At 44.4% G+C, this 17509-nt stretch overlaps 1 protein-coding gene across 1 annotated transcript in view; it reads right to left on the bottom strand.

The window, feature by feature from the left end:
- ATL2 (atlastin GTPase 2) overlaps nt 1-17035 on the bottom strand; it is a 39791-nt gene extending 22756 nt beyond the window's left edge. Inside the window, 1 exon segment of the mRNA XM_068406171.1 lies at nt 16892-17035. Within this exon segment, the coding sequence (XP_068262272.1) occupies nt 16892-16952 (61 nt within the window). The 5' untranslated portion in view covers nt 16953-17035.
- Between the last annotated feature and the right edge of the window lie 474 nt (nt 17036-17509).

The raw sequence follows: 17509 nt of genomic DNA, 5'->3' as shown, positions 1-17509 counted from the left end.
AGCAGAAACAAACTCCACCACTGGCTTGATTCCACTTTCCCTCGCAAGCATCTGGAAGCAGTTTTGTGCTTACAGAGTTGCCTCCAACTCCAGATTTACGTTTTGCCATATTCTGTCGGAACTCCATGTGCACAAATCTGATTGAGGCACCTTCCTAGCAGTTACTTATCTGGGAACATCACTGTATGAATCTAAGTACCTTGGACTGCTAGTCACATTTGCATTTCCAAACATTACTTTAACAAAGACAAAGAAGCAGCCATCCACAGTTACTTGACGCACTGCACGCAGGTATGTTATACATGGCTCCCATGCTTCCTGTGGAAGCAGCCCAGAAGCAGTGCTCTCTTGCAGGATGTGTCATGACGCACCGTGGAACGCACTACAGTTTAATTCATTCATGGCAGAGACCCTGCCAATACCCACAGGACCTGCCAGACTTTGCATCCTAGATACCATCCTCAGCAAAAGACTTATGAACAGTGCTCCAACGTACTGTTTTGTGGATGTAATGAGACATTTGAGTTATAACCATGAACTTGAAAAACTGGTAACGTGGTGACCCTGGAGTTTTTCCAGTGGCTGTCTCTTTAGGCGGTTCTGACAACATTTCACTTCATTGCAAGTCAGAGAGGACATTGCCATTTCCAAACATCGAATCTGTGCTGCCCCAAAGGCCTGTGGCACTACACCTTAAAAAGAATTGGTTTGACTATATTAAGCTAGTGTAGTACTTGGTTTGAAGAGGAAGTAAACTTGAATGCTTAAATCCTAAGCAGCTAGAACTGAACTCCAACATTATCCAAGTGGGTGTGCAAAACAGCCCCTGGCATTGCCCTAACTCAAACTGGTTGACAAAGCAGACCAAAAAATTCAATTGCACCAGCAGGCCTGACAACTGGAAGGAGTAACTTTGAAACGAAAAGCTATCAACAGGACACCAAACTATACAAACTACATAGACACAATATTGGTCACCACTTCAGAAGAAAAACTCTCACCTTTGGCCTAAAGCTTTTGTACTCCCAGAAATTAAACAAGCCCTCTTTTTTGAAAGAGTTTACAAAACAGGTTTTGCCCCATACAGGTAGCATCCTTTGTAGGCCAGAAAACTTGGGAGAATAGCCTAGGTGAGGTACGAAGATACTGACAGTCAGAAAGCAAGCCTTCAGTGTCACAGCCTAGAAACATAAAGGGAATAATTCTGTTGATAAAAGCATTAATATTAGATAGCTCCAAGAGGAGACATCTGTGTTTTAGCAAACAGATATTCACACAATGTACTGAAGCCTCTGCTTCTACGCATTCCCCAGGCAACAAGTTTAACTTGATTACTTAAAACAGCCTCCTATTATTTTATTTAAACACATACTTAAGCTGAAGTAAGGTATTAGTTTTGTAAAGCAAGGTAGACTGTAAAATAGTCTGAAGCAACATCTGCAACTTCTCTTCATTCCCTTGGAGCCTGACATCAACCGTATTTTCCTACCTAGAAGTCATCAGAACCTTAGCAGACTTCAAAGCACGAGTTGGAGCAGCATCCTTCTGCCAGTGCAGAGCATAGCCACCCAAAGCCTCTTCAAGCCAAGAAGCTTTCTGAACAAATGAGTGGTCTTTTATCACTAGTTATTTCTAAACAAGCCCATTCTCCCTATCACAAGTAGATAGCACTATCAAGAGCTTACACACAATATGCCCATTAAAAGCTCACAACATCTTGTTAATAGTATTCTGCACCCCTGGAGCTCACTTAGCTCAGAGGGGACAGGAGAGAAGGTTCACCTTAGGCCCTATTCAATTCCTATTAGATTTCACTTACACTTACGAGCAGACATTGGAAAGTCAAATACAGAGCATCAAGTTGGGTTTTCTGTTTAGTTTGGGTTGGTTTGTTGGGGTTTTTTTGTGAGGTGTTTTTTTTTTTTTTTTTGACTAGCCAGCCTAATATATCTGAAAGCTCCTAACCTGCCTACAGAAGAGACCATCATTGCCATAAATCAAGCACTTTAGAGGGTGGAGAACTACAGTGTTGACAGCTGTGAAGGAAACTTGATCCATCCAGAACTGGTTTGATAACTACATGCCTGAGTTGCAGAGAACACCCTTCCCATCAAGAGATTTTGAACTAGTTCGCAATTACCAGGACAGCCATTGCACAAATTAAGCATGTCAACTGTAGAACAAGTGCTACTGCTCATCCCAGCAGCATAATCAGCATATGCTAAACCTGTCACATGCTCCTGTGTAGATGTCGCCACCTTTTTGGTCCTTCTGGCTGCTTACCCTGTTACTCTGTCTAGTCACTGTCTTAGGCAGCACTGGAGTACTTTGGAAGCCTTTCTAGAAGGCTTCGGCGTCCTGGGCAGAAGGATCACATTCCACTTCCAAGAACTACTTTCAGAGCAGTCTCTCAAAAGGAAGTCCCACTTCACAGTGCACTTTTCCACAAAAGCTGCAGAAGCACTGTAGTAAGTTCTGTAAGTAGTCCATAAAATAAGCGTGCTGATAGCACTGTCAAGTCAGGCCAGGAGTTAAAGAAATTCAGAACATGAAGCCCTACTCCTTACTCCCCTCTCCCCACTTTCCTCACCTACCCCAGCATGGCCATAGTATACTACTTGAAACTCAGAATGGATTTGTTCTAAAGACCAGTCTTAGGATCACAAACTGCTCTAGGTTCTTGCAATAGTCCAGTCCCAGCAAATCAAGTATACGAATGGATGAGGACTAACTTTAGAAGAGGTGACGTTCACAGAATGACCACTCCTACACTAAAGTGTTTCTAGCCAACTGGAGAGTAATTTGGACTTGTAAAGCTCATGGCAGCCTCCCTATATAGGTCTCCACAACAACACATTCAATAGTGCTACAGAGGCAATCAAAGCAACAGACTTTTGGTGTTTTGCCGGTTTTTTTGTTGTTTGTTTTTTATAGTGTCTCTTAACACTTTGAGAAGTCCAGTTCCACCCCAGTAATGGGGTTACAGACCCAGCACATCGACCCCATATATTCACACTCAGGAAGTAGTTGTTTCAGAGGCATGGCTGATGGCTCCTTGCACTGCCAGGCAACGCTGCCTCCTGACAGAGTACTAAAGACAGGCTGGTAGATTCATCCAACTCACTCATGAGGTTGGTCTCCAATGCTAGAAATCCCCATGTGCACAGAAGACTGGACCTCAGGCTTTTGTGCACAGAAATCCCCATGTGCACAGAAGACTGGACCACATGCAGAAAAGCTCTCATCTGTCAAAGCACATGGCACTACAGCTTGTAGCACAGTGTTGCAGGCCCAGAAAGACATAGCTACATTTTTCTTTTTTCAAGACGTTCATCTGACCTTTGAAGCTTCTATACTACCAAACTAACATATTCCAGATTACAGTCATATCTACCACTCTGGCTGGAGCTGATGCAAAAAGATTATCAAAGTGGACTTGCCCCTAAAGGCTACTATCCACTTAGGCCTATTACTATGGCTGTTCGTTAATCACTCCCTACTCCATTTTGGCTTCTTTCAACCTGAATCATTCAATTAGAGCACGTGAGCTAATGCACAGTTCTGACTGTGCATAATCACTTTGTAACCCAGGTCAAACAGGCTAGGAGATACAAGAAAGCAATACTGTACAGCAAGACACAGAAGGAGACAGACTTGAATGGAAGCAAATACAGCCAAGAGAACACACTACTAGCCAGTTTCCCTATAAACTCTTCACTCCACTCAGCAACAACTACTGCAGGACTACTATTGACACTCACCAGCTAAGTATCCAGAACAAGCACCATTTGTTGAAATGCTAAGCCAGATTTTGAGAACAGTAGCTTCTTGTGTATGTACGGACAATATTTCAACTGAACAAACTCAACTGAATAACCAATTTCTTAAAGTATGTGGTAAAATGAAAAGTTAATTCCTGCTTCTCCTAAGCACACAGCTAGCAGCTGATGACCTATTTGTTCTGCAGTGTAAGAACATGGGAGTGAGAACATTCGGCTCAATCTGTGTGCTATGAATATAAGAGACAGCCTGCTTTAAATGCAAGTCCTCCCTTTAAGCACATTAATTGAAATAAAGTACCAACATAGTTACCTTTAAGTTTCAACCCAAATACAGCTTGAGCTCATTACGCACATCATTCACACTCTTTCATAAAAAAAAAACCCACACACTAATTGCTAAACTCAGTTGGTTTTAGATACATACAGGTTTTTGATCAACAAGCACTGAATTACAACTAGTAATTGCTTCTCTGGACAGTGGGTTGGACACAGACAACTGCACACAGGTGCAGGACAACATTAAAATAAATTTAAATCCTATTTGCTTTTTAGTGGCTTTAAGACTTGGATTACAAACAAAGTCTAAAGAAGTCACTTTCATTAGTGGAGATGGCTCTCATCAGTACTCCTTCTATTTGCTCTGACACAAGGAGTTACAGACTTCACTCTGTACGTCTTCAAGCTGGTAGTCTTAGTATCTTGTTTGTACAGAAACCTGCACTTTGCTAGAAGCCCAACTTTAAATAAAAAACTTCCAGTACCCCTAGATACTTCAGCTCTCAGCATCCCTGAACTCTTTCCTTCCTATAGACACCAAATGTTTGAGTCCATACAAAAGCGATCTAAGTCTCTCCCTCATAGTTCAATACAAATGCACAATTGGTTCCCCTGCATACCTGAATGGTAAAGCAAGCTGAAGTGGGCCACACTAACCTCAAACCATCTGGCTTGAAATCTTATTCTACCTCCACAGCCTGAGGGAGTTCACAGCTTGAACCAAAAGCTTAAAATAAGTTATCATGAGGAAATTGCTGCACCACATTTAAATGTAATGCATTCTCTGAGCTTCACCTAGGAAATTTTCCTTAGAAAGGAGACAAACTGTTTAAATGTTGCTTGTTTTGGTGTAGTGAACTGACAAAAGTGTAGGCATGTGTGAACTGAGTTCCAGAGCATAGGAAAAAAAATAGGTTAACCTTCAAACCTTATTTGGACCAGGTAAAAAATCTGGTACATCTACTGGAAAACAAAGAAAAAAAAAAAATCACTAGATTTAACTCACAAAATTTCTCCAGCAGTCCTACTCCATGCAATAAACTCACAGCAAGACCCACACGAAAGCTACGGGGATTCCACAGACCTTTAACGCATCACTGCTTTCCTATTGCTGACGAGCAAATCCTGCCAAGTAGCTCATTTTAAGGCCAGAAATAATTAAATGTTTTGAATATTTCAGCTATAAATAGGACTGATGAGCTAAATTCCAAAGACTTGTTTGGATATCCAAGACTGACAGAGGAGCAGGGGAGAGGGGAAGACACATTTAACACTCTCTGTTCCTTCAGGGCAATGAGATGTTAAGGGACAGATCTAGAACTGTTACATAAACAGTGAGCAGAAGCAAGAAGTACCTGAAGCTACATTTCTGCCAGGGAAGGGGAAAAAGAATATATTCTGATGACCTAGATACCTATGAAGCGTCATAACTAATCAAACAATAGGCCTGTCTACTCGTAAGTGCTTTAAATCACTTCTCTGTTGAATGGTCTGCATGCATGCATCCATGAACAAACAGCTCTCCCATAGCTATACAAAATACTGATAAGCTGGTATTTTGCATTCTCCATTTAAGGGGACAGAAAACGTAAAGGGAGACTTCATTATAATGAAGAGGTGCAGAAAAAGAGTCAACCCTCAAATTCAGCTATTTCATAGAATAGTTTGGGTTGGAAGGGATCTTTAAAAGTCATCTAGTCCAACCTCCCCTGCAATGAGCAGGGACATCTTCAACTAGAACACAGAATCACAGAATCAATCAGGTTGTAAGAGACCTCTGGGATCATCGAGTCCAATCATTGCCTTGACACCACCATGTCAACTAGACCATGGCACTAAGTGCCATGTCCAGTCTTTTCTTAAACACATCCAGAGATGGTGACTCCACCACCTCTCTGGGCAGCCCCTTCCAAGGTCTAATGACCCTTTCTGAGAAGAAATGCTTCCTAATGTCTAACCTGAACCTCCCCTGGCAAAGCCTGAGGCTATGTCCTCTTGCTAGTTGCCTCGGAGAAGAGGCCAACCCACTCCGCTACAACCTCCCTTCAGGTAGTTGTAGACTGCAATAAGGTCACCTCTGAGCCTCCTCTTCTCCAGGCTAAACAACCCCAGCTCCCTCAGCTGTTCCTCATAGGTCAGACCCTCCAGACCCTTCACCAGCTTGGTCGCCCTCCTCTGGACTCGCTCCAACACCTCAACATCTTTCTTGAAGTGCGGGGCCCAAAACTGGACACAGGATTCAAGGTGCGACCTCACCAGTGCTGAGTACAGAGGGACGATCACTTCCCTAGACCAGCTGGCTACACTATTCCTAATAAAGGCCAGGATGCCATTGGCCTTCTTGGCCACCTGGGCACACTGCTGGCTCATGTTTAGCCGGCTGTTGACCAGCACCCCCAGGTCTCTTTCCGCCGGGCCGCTTTCTAACCACTCTTCCCCCAGCCTGTAGCACTGCATGGGGTTGTTGTGGCCAAAGTGCAAGACCCGGCACTTGTTCTTGTTGAACCTCATGCCGTTGGTCTCGGCCCATCTACCTAACCTGTCCAGATCCCTCTGTAGGGCCTTCCTACCCTCCAGCAGATGGACACTCCCACCCAGCTTGGTGTCATCTGCAAATTTACTGAGGGTGCACTCAACCCCTACGTCTAGATCATCTATAAAGATACTGAACAGCAAATGCACACAAGTAAGAGAACACTAATAAGCAGAGAGTAAGACAGAAGCAGTACAAACCCTGACACAATCTAGTAAGTAGCAAAAATAAAAATCTATATATGTATGAAAGGATTGCTTTTCTGAAAGCACATCATGAACTTAAGATGTTTCTCCACAGCTACAATGAAAAAATTGGAAGGTAGGGATAGTGACAAAGCATGCTTCCCATCCTTCTTCCACTCTGCCTAAAAACCACAGCTATTATTAGCACACTCACTGAAGCACCTAACAGGATCTCTACCCACAGTAAGGTTTACCAGTATTTTTCCAGCCCCCTCAAAGAACGCTGCTTCAGAATACTAAGGCAGATGAAAGCACTAAAAGGCCTCTTCCTGCCTTTTCTCCCGTCTTACCCATCCCCCAGGTTCTTGAGAATGAGAATACACCAGATCTGACAATGCCCTAGTTCACCACAGACTCTGGAAATGGCAAGTAAAAGCTCTCTGTGAACACTACAGGCTAACTGGATCCTTGCAGGCCACACAGATTTTAAACTAGGTAGACTTCTGCTTGTACTTCAGGGTGATTTTATTTAAGCTTGATGCTTACCCAAGAAGATTCAGACAGTATTTTCTAATTGGTTCAGGCCATGACTACATTTTATGTACTTTGTATGTATTCCTCATGTCAGCAGCTGATAATTTAAACAACGATCAGCTAACCTAAACCAAAATTTTGAGTGAGAAGGACAGACAGAAAAGAATAAGGTGAGAGATGCCAACTGCAATTACTCCATGTTTGATCTTTAGATGAGCAGCCAGAATAGGTTTAGTCACCCAGCTGCATCTGTACCATGGCCACAGAGGAGCTGAGCAGCAAGCAAAGCAAGTGCTCACTTTTGCTGTACAGGGAGGTGTGCCAAAGGGCCAGTTTTCATACTCATTTCCAGGATAAACAAGCTGTCAGTCAGGAACACCAAGAGGTTTAAGGAAACCAAGCGAGCCAAATAGGCTTTCATTTTTCCTTCTTGATCAAACCACGCTTCTAACAATCTGAAGCTTCTAAGCAAAAGTGGTCTTTTAGCCCAACCTCCAGTTTACACTCAGCTTCCAACTTCCCTTTACGTTCCTGCATCTAAGAGAGCCTCCCATCCAGCTCTTCCAGCACTGAACTCCATAATTCTGTTTTAATAAGAAGTTCTACATTTCATTTCAAAGAATGAAGAGTAGTACAGGGAGAGACTGGGTTTACCTTAAGAAACTTCCTTCTCTATATCACGTAGCTAGCAAAACTGATACAGTAACTACCTGCAGACACCTTCATGAAGAATTTCAATTCCTCCTCCCTCTCCCTTCTCAACTGTTCTTAACCTGACAGCGTCACTAACACACCCACCAGATGAAAAGGAAGCATGACAGGGGGAAACACAAGGTGTGCCAACACAATTAATGCCCAAATCAACAATGTGAATCAAAACAGGAAAAGCACCCCACACAAGTCACTGTTAGGGAGCTTTGAAACAAAAAAAACCAAAGTGAACACCTGCAAAATGTGATTTATCTCCACTGGAGGAAGAGATTTTTCTCACACAGCTATGACAAAAGTAGTTTTCATCACAGTTCCTGTTGCTAAGCACTCAGAGAAAGAGGCCTGGGCTGCCATACCACTTTCCTGCAATTAATCCATAATAATTGATACAGCACGTAACCATGTCCATACACTTCAGAGCCCCGCTCCTAGTCTCCACAACTCCGGAGCCTCTGGCAGGCATCATTGCTGTCGCTGCACAAAGTCCCTTGCTAAGGCAACAGCTCCAAGTACATTTATTCTGCCAACAGGACAGTGCCGGTAACTGCCTCCTCCTCTCTCCCCTGTTGCCTCTTCAAGCCTGTTTCAGAAGCACAGCTGAGTCTTAACCACCCACTCACACAAGGGCTCTCCCACTCCTTCCCATTCCAGCACCACACTGCCTTTCCTGCTAATTTTGCCACATATCCTACGCAGCTGAGAGAGTCAAGTCAGCTAAACAAACCAAACCAGCAGAAAAAGCCATCCAATACAAACAGTTTTCTACAAACTGTATCACCTCAAGAAGCATCCAATGAACACTAGAGCTGAAGACAAACAAAAAGCAGAGCTATGCAGCTTCATCTGCAGGGCACAGGGTCGGTTCAGCTGTACTTGGGAACAGTACAGGACTGCTGCCCTCTGTGTTGGCACCACTGTCCCAGGTCCAGGCACCAACTTATCTTGAACAAACACAAGGTGATGTGCTGTGCACTCTACAGCCTCTGAAACAGCTGCACCAGCACAACTGAGGGGGAGGTGCAAGCTGCTTGACTGGGCACTGGTGCCAAAAGAAAAGTTCAGCTTTATGACTACAACCTACTTAAGCTGGAACACTTCTCCAGACTCTCAGAACTCATAAGTACAGCTAAGAAGCGTGTCCGTGTGGAGACTGACTTAGTGATATGTGATAATACTGCAAAGATGGGCAGACAACTGGGCTGTAACTGGATCAGACTGTGTGTTGCCAAGGATTTGTCTAGATCTGAAAGAGTTCAGATTTAGGCTGGGCTAGCCAACACATTTGTTAACCTTCACTTAACAACAAGGTTTCCTTCCTTTGCAAAGGAAGCTAAACGCTAGTTTCAGTTCTGTCAATAACACAGGCTAGGATGTGTAACTGGTGGGAAGACCTTGAGCTTGGCATAGTCCTTCCTGCACTAGAGGAGCATTCCCTTCAACATTCCTACTGAATATACTGTACCTGCCAAGAGTTGCCTCTACTAAGGAGTAGATTAGAATAATTTTGATTTCAAAAATCACCAATTAAGTTGTCACAAGGACGCTGTAAAACGCTTAGACTTTAGTAGCTCAGTTCCACGCAAGAAGCACCTTTGTATCAGATCAAAGTGCTCAAGACTTACCTACTTACCTAAGCTGCTTTAACATCATTCACGACACTTGTTACCACAGAAACCTCAGACACTGCTAAGTAAGCAAAACAGAAGTCTTAACAACAGGAGCATTTTTGGTTTTTAAATCAGCATTTTCCTGGGACAGCAAATGTTGTTACGTGCATGCTAATGGCTGCTGGCCAGTCAAGCCTAGTAGTGAGTACAACATTGAGGGGAAAAAGAAGAGACATTGAGGGGAAAAAGAAGAGACATTGAGGGGAAAAAGAAGAGACATTGAGGGGAAAAAGAAGAGACATTGAGGGGAAAAAGAAGAGACATTGAGGGGAAAAAGAAGAGACATTGAGGGGAAAAAGAAGAGACATTGAGGGGAAAAAGAAGAGACATTGAGGGGAAAAAGAAGAGAGTAATCCCAGAGGTAAGGCAAGCCACACCGTCCTCCCGAAAGGAACAAATACAGAAGGGGAGGTGGCTACTACTTTTCTTTACATCAAGTTCTCATACTAGTCTGAATACACCTAGCCAATCTAACTGCTTTTCTATAGGACAGCACACCATACCATATGTTGAGACTACAAATGGTTTAATATCCATCTTTCACTTGGGTAGAGAAGGAAGAGGGAAATACAGCTGTCTGAAGACTGTATGTTTAACATCCCCCTCCAACCGTTTAGTCTTTGTAGATCACATTTATTGTTCATTCTGTGGATCCAAGAAGTCTTTCCTTACAGTCTATAGACGACAAACACTGGGGAGAGAAGTCTAGGTTTAGAAGATGAGCCCAGAGATAGCAGTGTGCTGCTCTTTGAAGCTCACAAAAGCTTCACCTAGTCAGTTCTAATGCACTACAGAAATAAGAAGTCAACAACAGTTTAGACTACAGAACAGCTCAGTTTAATATTTGATTAAAGAAACAGTGATATGTCTTAGTACTTCGACTGAGACTCTAAGAATAATATTCAGCCTATCACGAGCCAACTTCCAACCTCTTTAAAAGCACTAGATTGCATTTTAAGGGTCTTCTCAAACAAGCAGGATTCCTAGTAGCATCTGAAGGTTCCACAAGTCTTTAATCACATCTGCTGTCTAAATGTTCATAGTGCACAGCATGTTCATTTTTCCATTGAAAAAATTAAGCTCAATAGCAGAAGCTGCACTTCTTAATGCTCCCACCACCACTGTTTTATTTTGAAATATTCTTTTTGCCTTTTAAATCTCAAAGCATAACATGTGGTAAGTTTTCAATAACTACTTACTTCTACATTACTATTAGATCTAGAAAATACCCCAGTTCTGTGCCCCAAGCCCCAAAAGCATTACTTACTGCACTTTTCCAAACAATTTCTGTACTAAGAAGTCTGACATACTTGCATTTAGAAAGATCTCCTTTTAATTATTTTGTACTGCATTCCTTCCCTTGAAGGACCCCCATGACAAGCTTAAGACTTTGTTGCTTGGAAGATAAGTGACAACTGCCTTGAGGGGAGCTTTAAGGTCATGTTTACAATCACGCTGCTGTCATTAACAAGAACAATTCCTTAGTATTAGTTCAGAATTACAAAGTATTTAAGAAATTACTTCTCTTAAAAGCAAGATGACTTCTTGTTTTAAGAAAGTGATTTGGTTATATCAAGAACCTTAATTAATTTTCTATAGCAGTCATTTTCACTACTATTCTATGTCTAAGCAATACATTAAAGGAAGCCAAGCTTCTTGCCTCCATGCCTAGCAGTTCATGCACTTCGAGTGACTGTTCCTCCCCTGAAATCAGTACTGTGATGATTTCCATATTAGGCAGAGGATTGGCAGATGGTATCTTTCATTCCCCAATTGTTTGAGGTTTCCCAAGTAGAACACACTACACAGACTAAGACAAATGAGCAGCCACAAGTCAAAGCCAGAAGATCATTTGTTACATTTACCTGAGGAGCTGAAAATGCAGAAGGGGCTGAGGAGGGGAGGGGAATGAGACATAACGTGCAAGTTTGCAGCCAGTAGTATCATAGGATTGGACTTACAGAGACAGTTAAAATAACTGCACTTATTCTTCCACTCAGCAGTACCACCCTGTTTGAGAAGATAAGAGGTGAGAACAACTTTTCCAAGCACACACAACATACAAGAAGTAGTCCTAACGTGTCAGTACAAGCATTTGACACATGTTCTCCAACAGGTTTCTACAATTTTCAATCCAAGTAAAAAAAAAAAACCCAAAAAAAAACACCACACCTTGCTGTCATGGAATCATTATACAGCACACTGCTCAAAAGACACTTCAAATATTTTACTGAGACCAATAAGAACTTGTAAATTTAACATGACTGTCTCTAAGGCAATGGTGAAAAATGTATTATGATTTGACATCAACTACAGACTGGAACCTGATTCTGATCTCACTTGAACAACAACTGCATAACAGCAAATTAAGTTCTACTCTCAAATATCAATCTACTGGAAATTACTTCTACACTCCATGTCTGTAATCTGTGCAATATTTTATTAGTTCAAGTCATCAGCTCTGCTGCCTTCTAAATTTTGGCTTCTATTCCAGTCTTTTAAGAGAAACCTGCTAACACTTGCAGTAGCACACAAACCCCACCTTGCCATGCAGAAATCATTGGTATGTAGGGCTGAAAATACAATCAGTCATATGCTCGTTGTCTGCACTGAAAATAAAGCTGGAAATACATCTAGAACAAGAAAAAAGTATTAGACAAGACATCTCCCCTCCTAGCAAAAACATATCAGAATATCCCTCATACTGTACACAAGCCGTAAATAGAGGCTCAGTAACTGAGATGTAAGCCGAGTCCTTTCCCAAAAGGCACTTTCTGCAGCCTTACAGCTTTGACAGTTCTCTTATCTATTCCTCCAGGATACAGAAAAGCAGGGCGATTCTTTTAAAAGAAACTGGTCTTTCATAAATAATTTCTGCAGAGGCCCAAATGGACTTCTCTTTCACATTATATTTGATTTCCTATTAGCCCTGCTCATGAGTTCATCAAGCTGGCATCAAACAGGAATTCCAATACCCAGCTTACCTGTGTTCACTCAGGTAACTTTTGTCAGACTGCCTTGGATGCTATATGGCTCAGTAATGCCATCTTTGGTGTCAAACATTCTGCTTTAAGTTTTTCCAACCTTAAAGAGGAGCCAGCTACTAACCATTATAAAATAAGCATAGCTATTTTTTCTGTTCAGTTAACGTAAAAGGGAGAATAGCCTTACTTAGCTTCACAGATCATACTGAGCACAAAGATGTAGTATTGTCACACTAGAATGAGATACAAACTAGTCTTGTTACCTCATGGAGTAATATCCCCATGGAGCAGCTGGAATTCTCAGTGATAGACTCCAGGCAAACTAACTAGATAGCCTTAGGATATGTAAGAGCATGAACAACCTGCTACGGAGGTAATACATTAAGTGAATTTATCAGCTATGGTACTATAATGGTGTATGTACGCTCCCTCCCAAACGCAAAGAGGGAGGGGTAAGTTCCTTGCTTTGCTGTAGAGTGAGAACTTTAGCAAAACACCAACAGGTAGTTACTTGCCTAGCATTAATCTATACCCTAGATCATCTCCCAGTAACTTGTTTGTACAGCTACAGAACACAATGGGCGTTACCTTCAAGTCTCAGGAGATAAATTCAGTCAAATGAGGATTAACAGTGGGGGAGGAAAGACAGATCTTCAAATTCCTCAGATTTCATTCCAGGTTTCTTAAGTGGGCAGATGATCAACTTCCGAATTTAAATGCCTTCTGAGTTCCTCCGACTATTACATTGAATGTGTTTCAAAAAGCATGCTTAGCAAGCACATAAAATTTTGCTTTCCTGGAAATGAACACTACACAAAATACATTAATTCCTTTCAGAAATAAACAGAAGTTAAAGGTCAGACAAGTTCGCTACCAATGCTCTCAGAACATCAGTCCGTATTACATATTAATTTGCTGCTAGGAATTACTTGATTATAATCCTTGTCCCAATAGACATCACTCATTTCACATCAGTCACATTTCACATTGTTTCTTTGCAGCTAACTGAAATAGCAGACATCAACTGAGTGATGTTTTCACATATTTTTCAAACGTGCTCGTCTGTTTGCCCTGGTGTTTCAGATACAAATCCCAACCTCACAAATGTATTCATGTAAATCAACTCCCTACACAGCAGTATGACCTCAAAATCAGCTATAGGATGTGATAATATTCTTCATGTCAAGAACCTTCCAAAAACAAGGAATGCTACTTCCATCTTTCCTTCAGGACATCTCAAGAAGTTCAGGTTGCTGAAAATGTTTTTGAGAAAGAGACCCAGTCATTCTCCAGTAAGAGTAAAGTCTTAAGATCCTATGTATGTAAGTACTTCTGAAAACTTCCAGTTGTTTACAGCTGACAAATACAGCAGGCCTGCCTACGCAGAAGCTTAGAAAATATTTTTGTGCCTTGTTCACCTTAGATAGTTGAGATTAAGGACAAAACCTTAAAATACTAATGATTGGTATAGTAAGTTAGAGAAGCTAATACAGGATTTAGCAAAAAGTTGGAAAACTGCACTCAAACTGGCAGCTTGCAGATCACATTGTGGGCACAGTATGCAGCAACAGTAAAAAACAAGGAAACAATTCAGTCTGATTTTGAAGTTTAAAACTTCACAAAGATTGCCATGCCTGGATATCAAAAATCATCCCCAGGACAGGGTCTGCTCATGACTGCAGCGCAGTAACAAAAAGCAACTTCAAACTCCACCTTACACGGAGAAGTTATATTTCAGTGAAACTTGGCAGCTTTCCTTATGAATGTCCATGGAACAGTTAGAAACTTTTACAGACTGTGCTAAGATGTACAACAGTCTACTAACAACAGGCACAAAGCTAAAACTAGTTTTATCATAGTGCTGAAGTGAAACCCGTGATCCAGGTTGCATGGAGACTAACACCACTGCGGTTCATGACCAAAACAAAAAGAACACAGAATTTAATTTACCTGCATTTCTGTCTGCTTATTATATTTGTTTTTGCAGTTGGGCAAAACTCAAAGACACTGCTATCAGGAGATAAGTGGTCTTCTCTTTCATCGGAGGAAAATCCCCAGCCCTCCTCCCCTCCAACAGACTCGCTCTTATCCAGTCTAGCCAGCCTGAGCTAGTGTCCCTATTCTTATTAGGACAAGAAGAGAAAACAACCCCTCATCTTTCACAGTATCTCGCTCCAGTTAGTACAGTCAGTAAGCAAACATTAACCACTGATATTTAACCAAAACACAGGGACTGCAGTTGGCACAAGGTTCCTGAGAAGTATCAGCACTCCAGCAAGGCCTGGCTCAAGCATTCCTGTCCATCCAACACAAACAAGAGCTGCCTGGCCTCCTAAACTAGGATAGGCTGACTGTCATATTTAAAGGAATGCTTTTATGATAGTTCAAGTAAAACTGTTCTGTGCTAGAACTATTCCAGAAACGTCTTTAAGTTGCAGGCAGGTGAACATGAAAAGGAAAGAATATGGCCTTCCTCAACCCCACTCCCTGCTTTCAAAAGAATTCTAGTTGAAACACCACAGAGCTATTGGTATTATTTGAGGAGGAACTGTAACACCATTAGTGACTTGAGGGTAAGCTAGAACACGACGTCTGTTAAGTAACACTTAGTAATGCTACAGGAGGAGTTACAGGCCTCTCCTGTTACATTTCTCTTCTTATAACTATTTCAAACTACCACTCTTGCTTTATTTCAGTGTACAGAAAGCTCTTCTGCAGGCAGACACAGATCATCCATAGTTGTACATGCAGACCCTATTAAGTTGTTCCATGCCTGAAGTACACAAGCAACTCGGTGACATGTGCATGTTTCCACCACTAATGATGACACAGCTACCTTAAAGGCCATTTATTACAGGTGTGCTGGCGCTTTTATGACCCTCAGAAAATTACGCAATAATCTAATGCTTTGAGATTATTAAACTACATAGTGGTGAAAACACAGAGAACCATCAAAGAAAATTCAGCAGTGCTGGGAGGAAGAGAGCAGTACCCAAGCAGTAGGGCAGTATCATATCCTCAATTTCAATCTCTGGACTCTTTTAAATTATTCAAATCATAATGCTGCCAAATACAATCAAACATTTGCATACACTCAGAAGCATTGCCTTTTCCTCCCTATAAAAAAAGCCAGCAGAGTAGCCACTCCACACCTGCCAGTTTATAGTGCGATTAGATTTCCCAGTCTCTAGTTGGCTTGCAAATGAAGCAATTGAAACCAATAGCGGCACATGGCATCTGCTAGATTTTGTTTAGTCGCACCCAGTCCAATCGTTCTGCTTCCAAGTTAAGTGCGAGTTACACAACAAAGATGTTAAAATAGTTCAGTGTTCTAGTACAGTGCTAAAAACCTCATGCGATTCAACTTAAGTGTTTGAGTCACCACAGTCCTCACAAGTCCCAGGTCCCTGCTCACACAGAGTACGGCGGAGAGAGGGTTACAAGTTCTCAGCTTTTTATTCTTGAGAAATAACCGTATTAAAAAAAAAAAACATACTGCGCAGACTCCAGCACCGCCGAGGCTGAGCACCAAGCCAGAGCCATGTCCCATCACTACCAGAGGATATATTACAAGCCAGAACAGAACTGACGGTGGAAGCGCACCGGGTCCATACGGGGGACGGGCTAACATGGACCAGCCACCTCCTCCCCCGAGCTGGGTGCTGCTCCCTTTGCAGGCGGCCGCGGCTCCGAGAAAGCAGGGGCCCTCCGCGCTGCCTCGCTCCGGTCCCGGGAGCGTGCCAGGCGAGCGCCCCGCGGCCCAGGGGCCCCGCCGGGTGGCACCGGCCGCATTCCGTCCCGCACCCCCCGCTCCTCACGTGATGTACACACGGGCAGCCCGGCCACGCCGCAGCGGGGAATAAGGTCACCGGCCGCTGGGCCGCCCTCACGGTACGGTACGGGCCGCTGTCCGCACAGCGGGAGGCCCTGGCCGCCCAGGGAGCACGGGGTGACCCCCGCTCGGGAGCGAGCGGCGGGGCCAAGAGGAGGGGCCGCCGCGCCGGCTCCCCCGCTGCCGCTCCAGAACAGGCGTCGGGGCCGGCGGCCACCCCGCCATTTTGAGGAGGGGGGAGACACCGGGGCCTCCCCCGGCGCCGCCCGCCGACAGGTCCCGCCGCCCAGCGCGCGCCTCCCGCGGGCAGCACCGCGGGCAGCACCACAGGCAGCCCCGCCGCCGGCCCGCGGCCGCCGCCCGCCCGGGGAGAGTGGGGCGCGTTACCTGCCGGGTCGGGCCGTTGGCGGGCCGGACCCGCGCGCCGCGCCGCGTCCCTTGCCGCCATCTTGTCCGGGTTTAAAATTAACTCGCTGTGACGTCAGAACTCCGCCGCGAGACCTTTATCGCCCGCCGGCAGTAGCGCGCGCGGGGCGCGGGCAGGGCGGGTCCTCGCGCCCCCGGCTGCCCGCCCGGGGACGGGCGGGGCGGCGCACGCGCAGCCCGCGCCGTGCCGCCCCCTGGGGACCGCGCATGCGCGGTTACCCCGCCGGCGGCCGGTTGTCGCGTCGGCGCCGTGTGAGCGGACAGTGGGTAGGCGGGTGGTGCACGGCCCCGGGCAGCGGGGAGAGGAGCTGGCGTCCCCCGCCTGCACGGGGAGGAAGCCTCCCCTCCCCCTGAGCGGGGAGGCGAAGTCTCACGTGGTGTGGGGCCTCTCGCAGCTGCGGGAGAGACACAAACATCACACGCCCCGCCAAACCGGGCCCTGCTGCCCAGCCCAGCCCCCTGGCTGAGCGGTGGGGTGCCCTCCTCCCGGCCCTGCACCCCATTGTCAAAATGGCATGGAGCGTGCAGGGCTCCAGTGCATGGGGTGAGAGCAGCAGGGTGTTGGGGTCAAAGGGATGA

Source organism: Nyctibius grandis, chromosome 1 (genome assembly GCF_013368605.1).
Source record: "Nyctibius grandis isolate bNycGra1 chromosome 1, bNycGra1.pri, whole genome shotgun sequence".
Taxonomy (NCBI): Eukaryota; Metazoa; Chordata; class Aves; order Nyctibiiformes; family Nyctibiidae; genus Nyctibius; species Nyctibius grandis.
The sequence above is the reverse complement of the archived record's forward strand: the minus strand, read 5'-3'. Positions and strand labels throughout refer to the sequence as shown.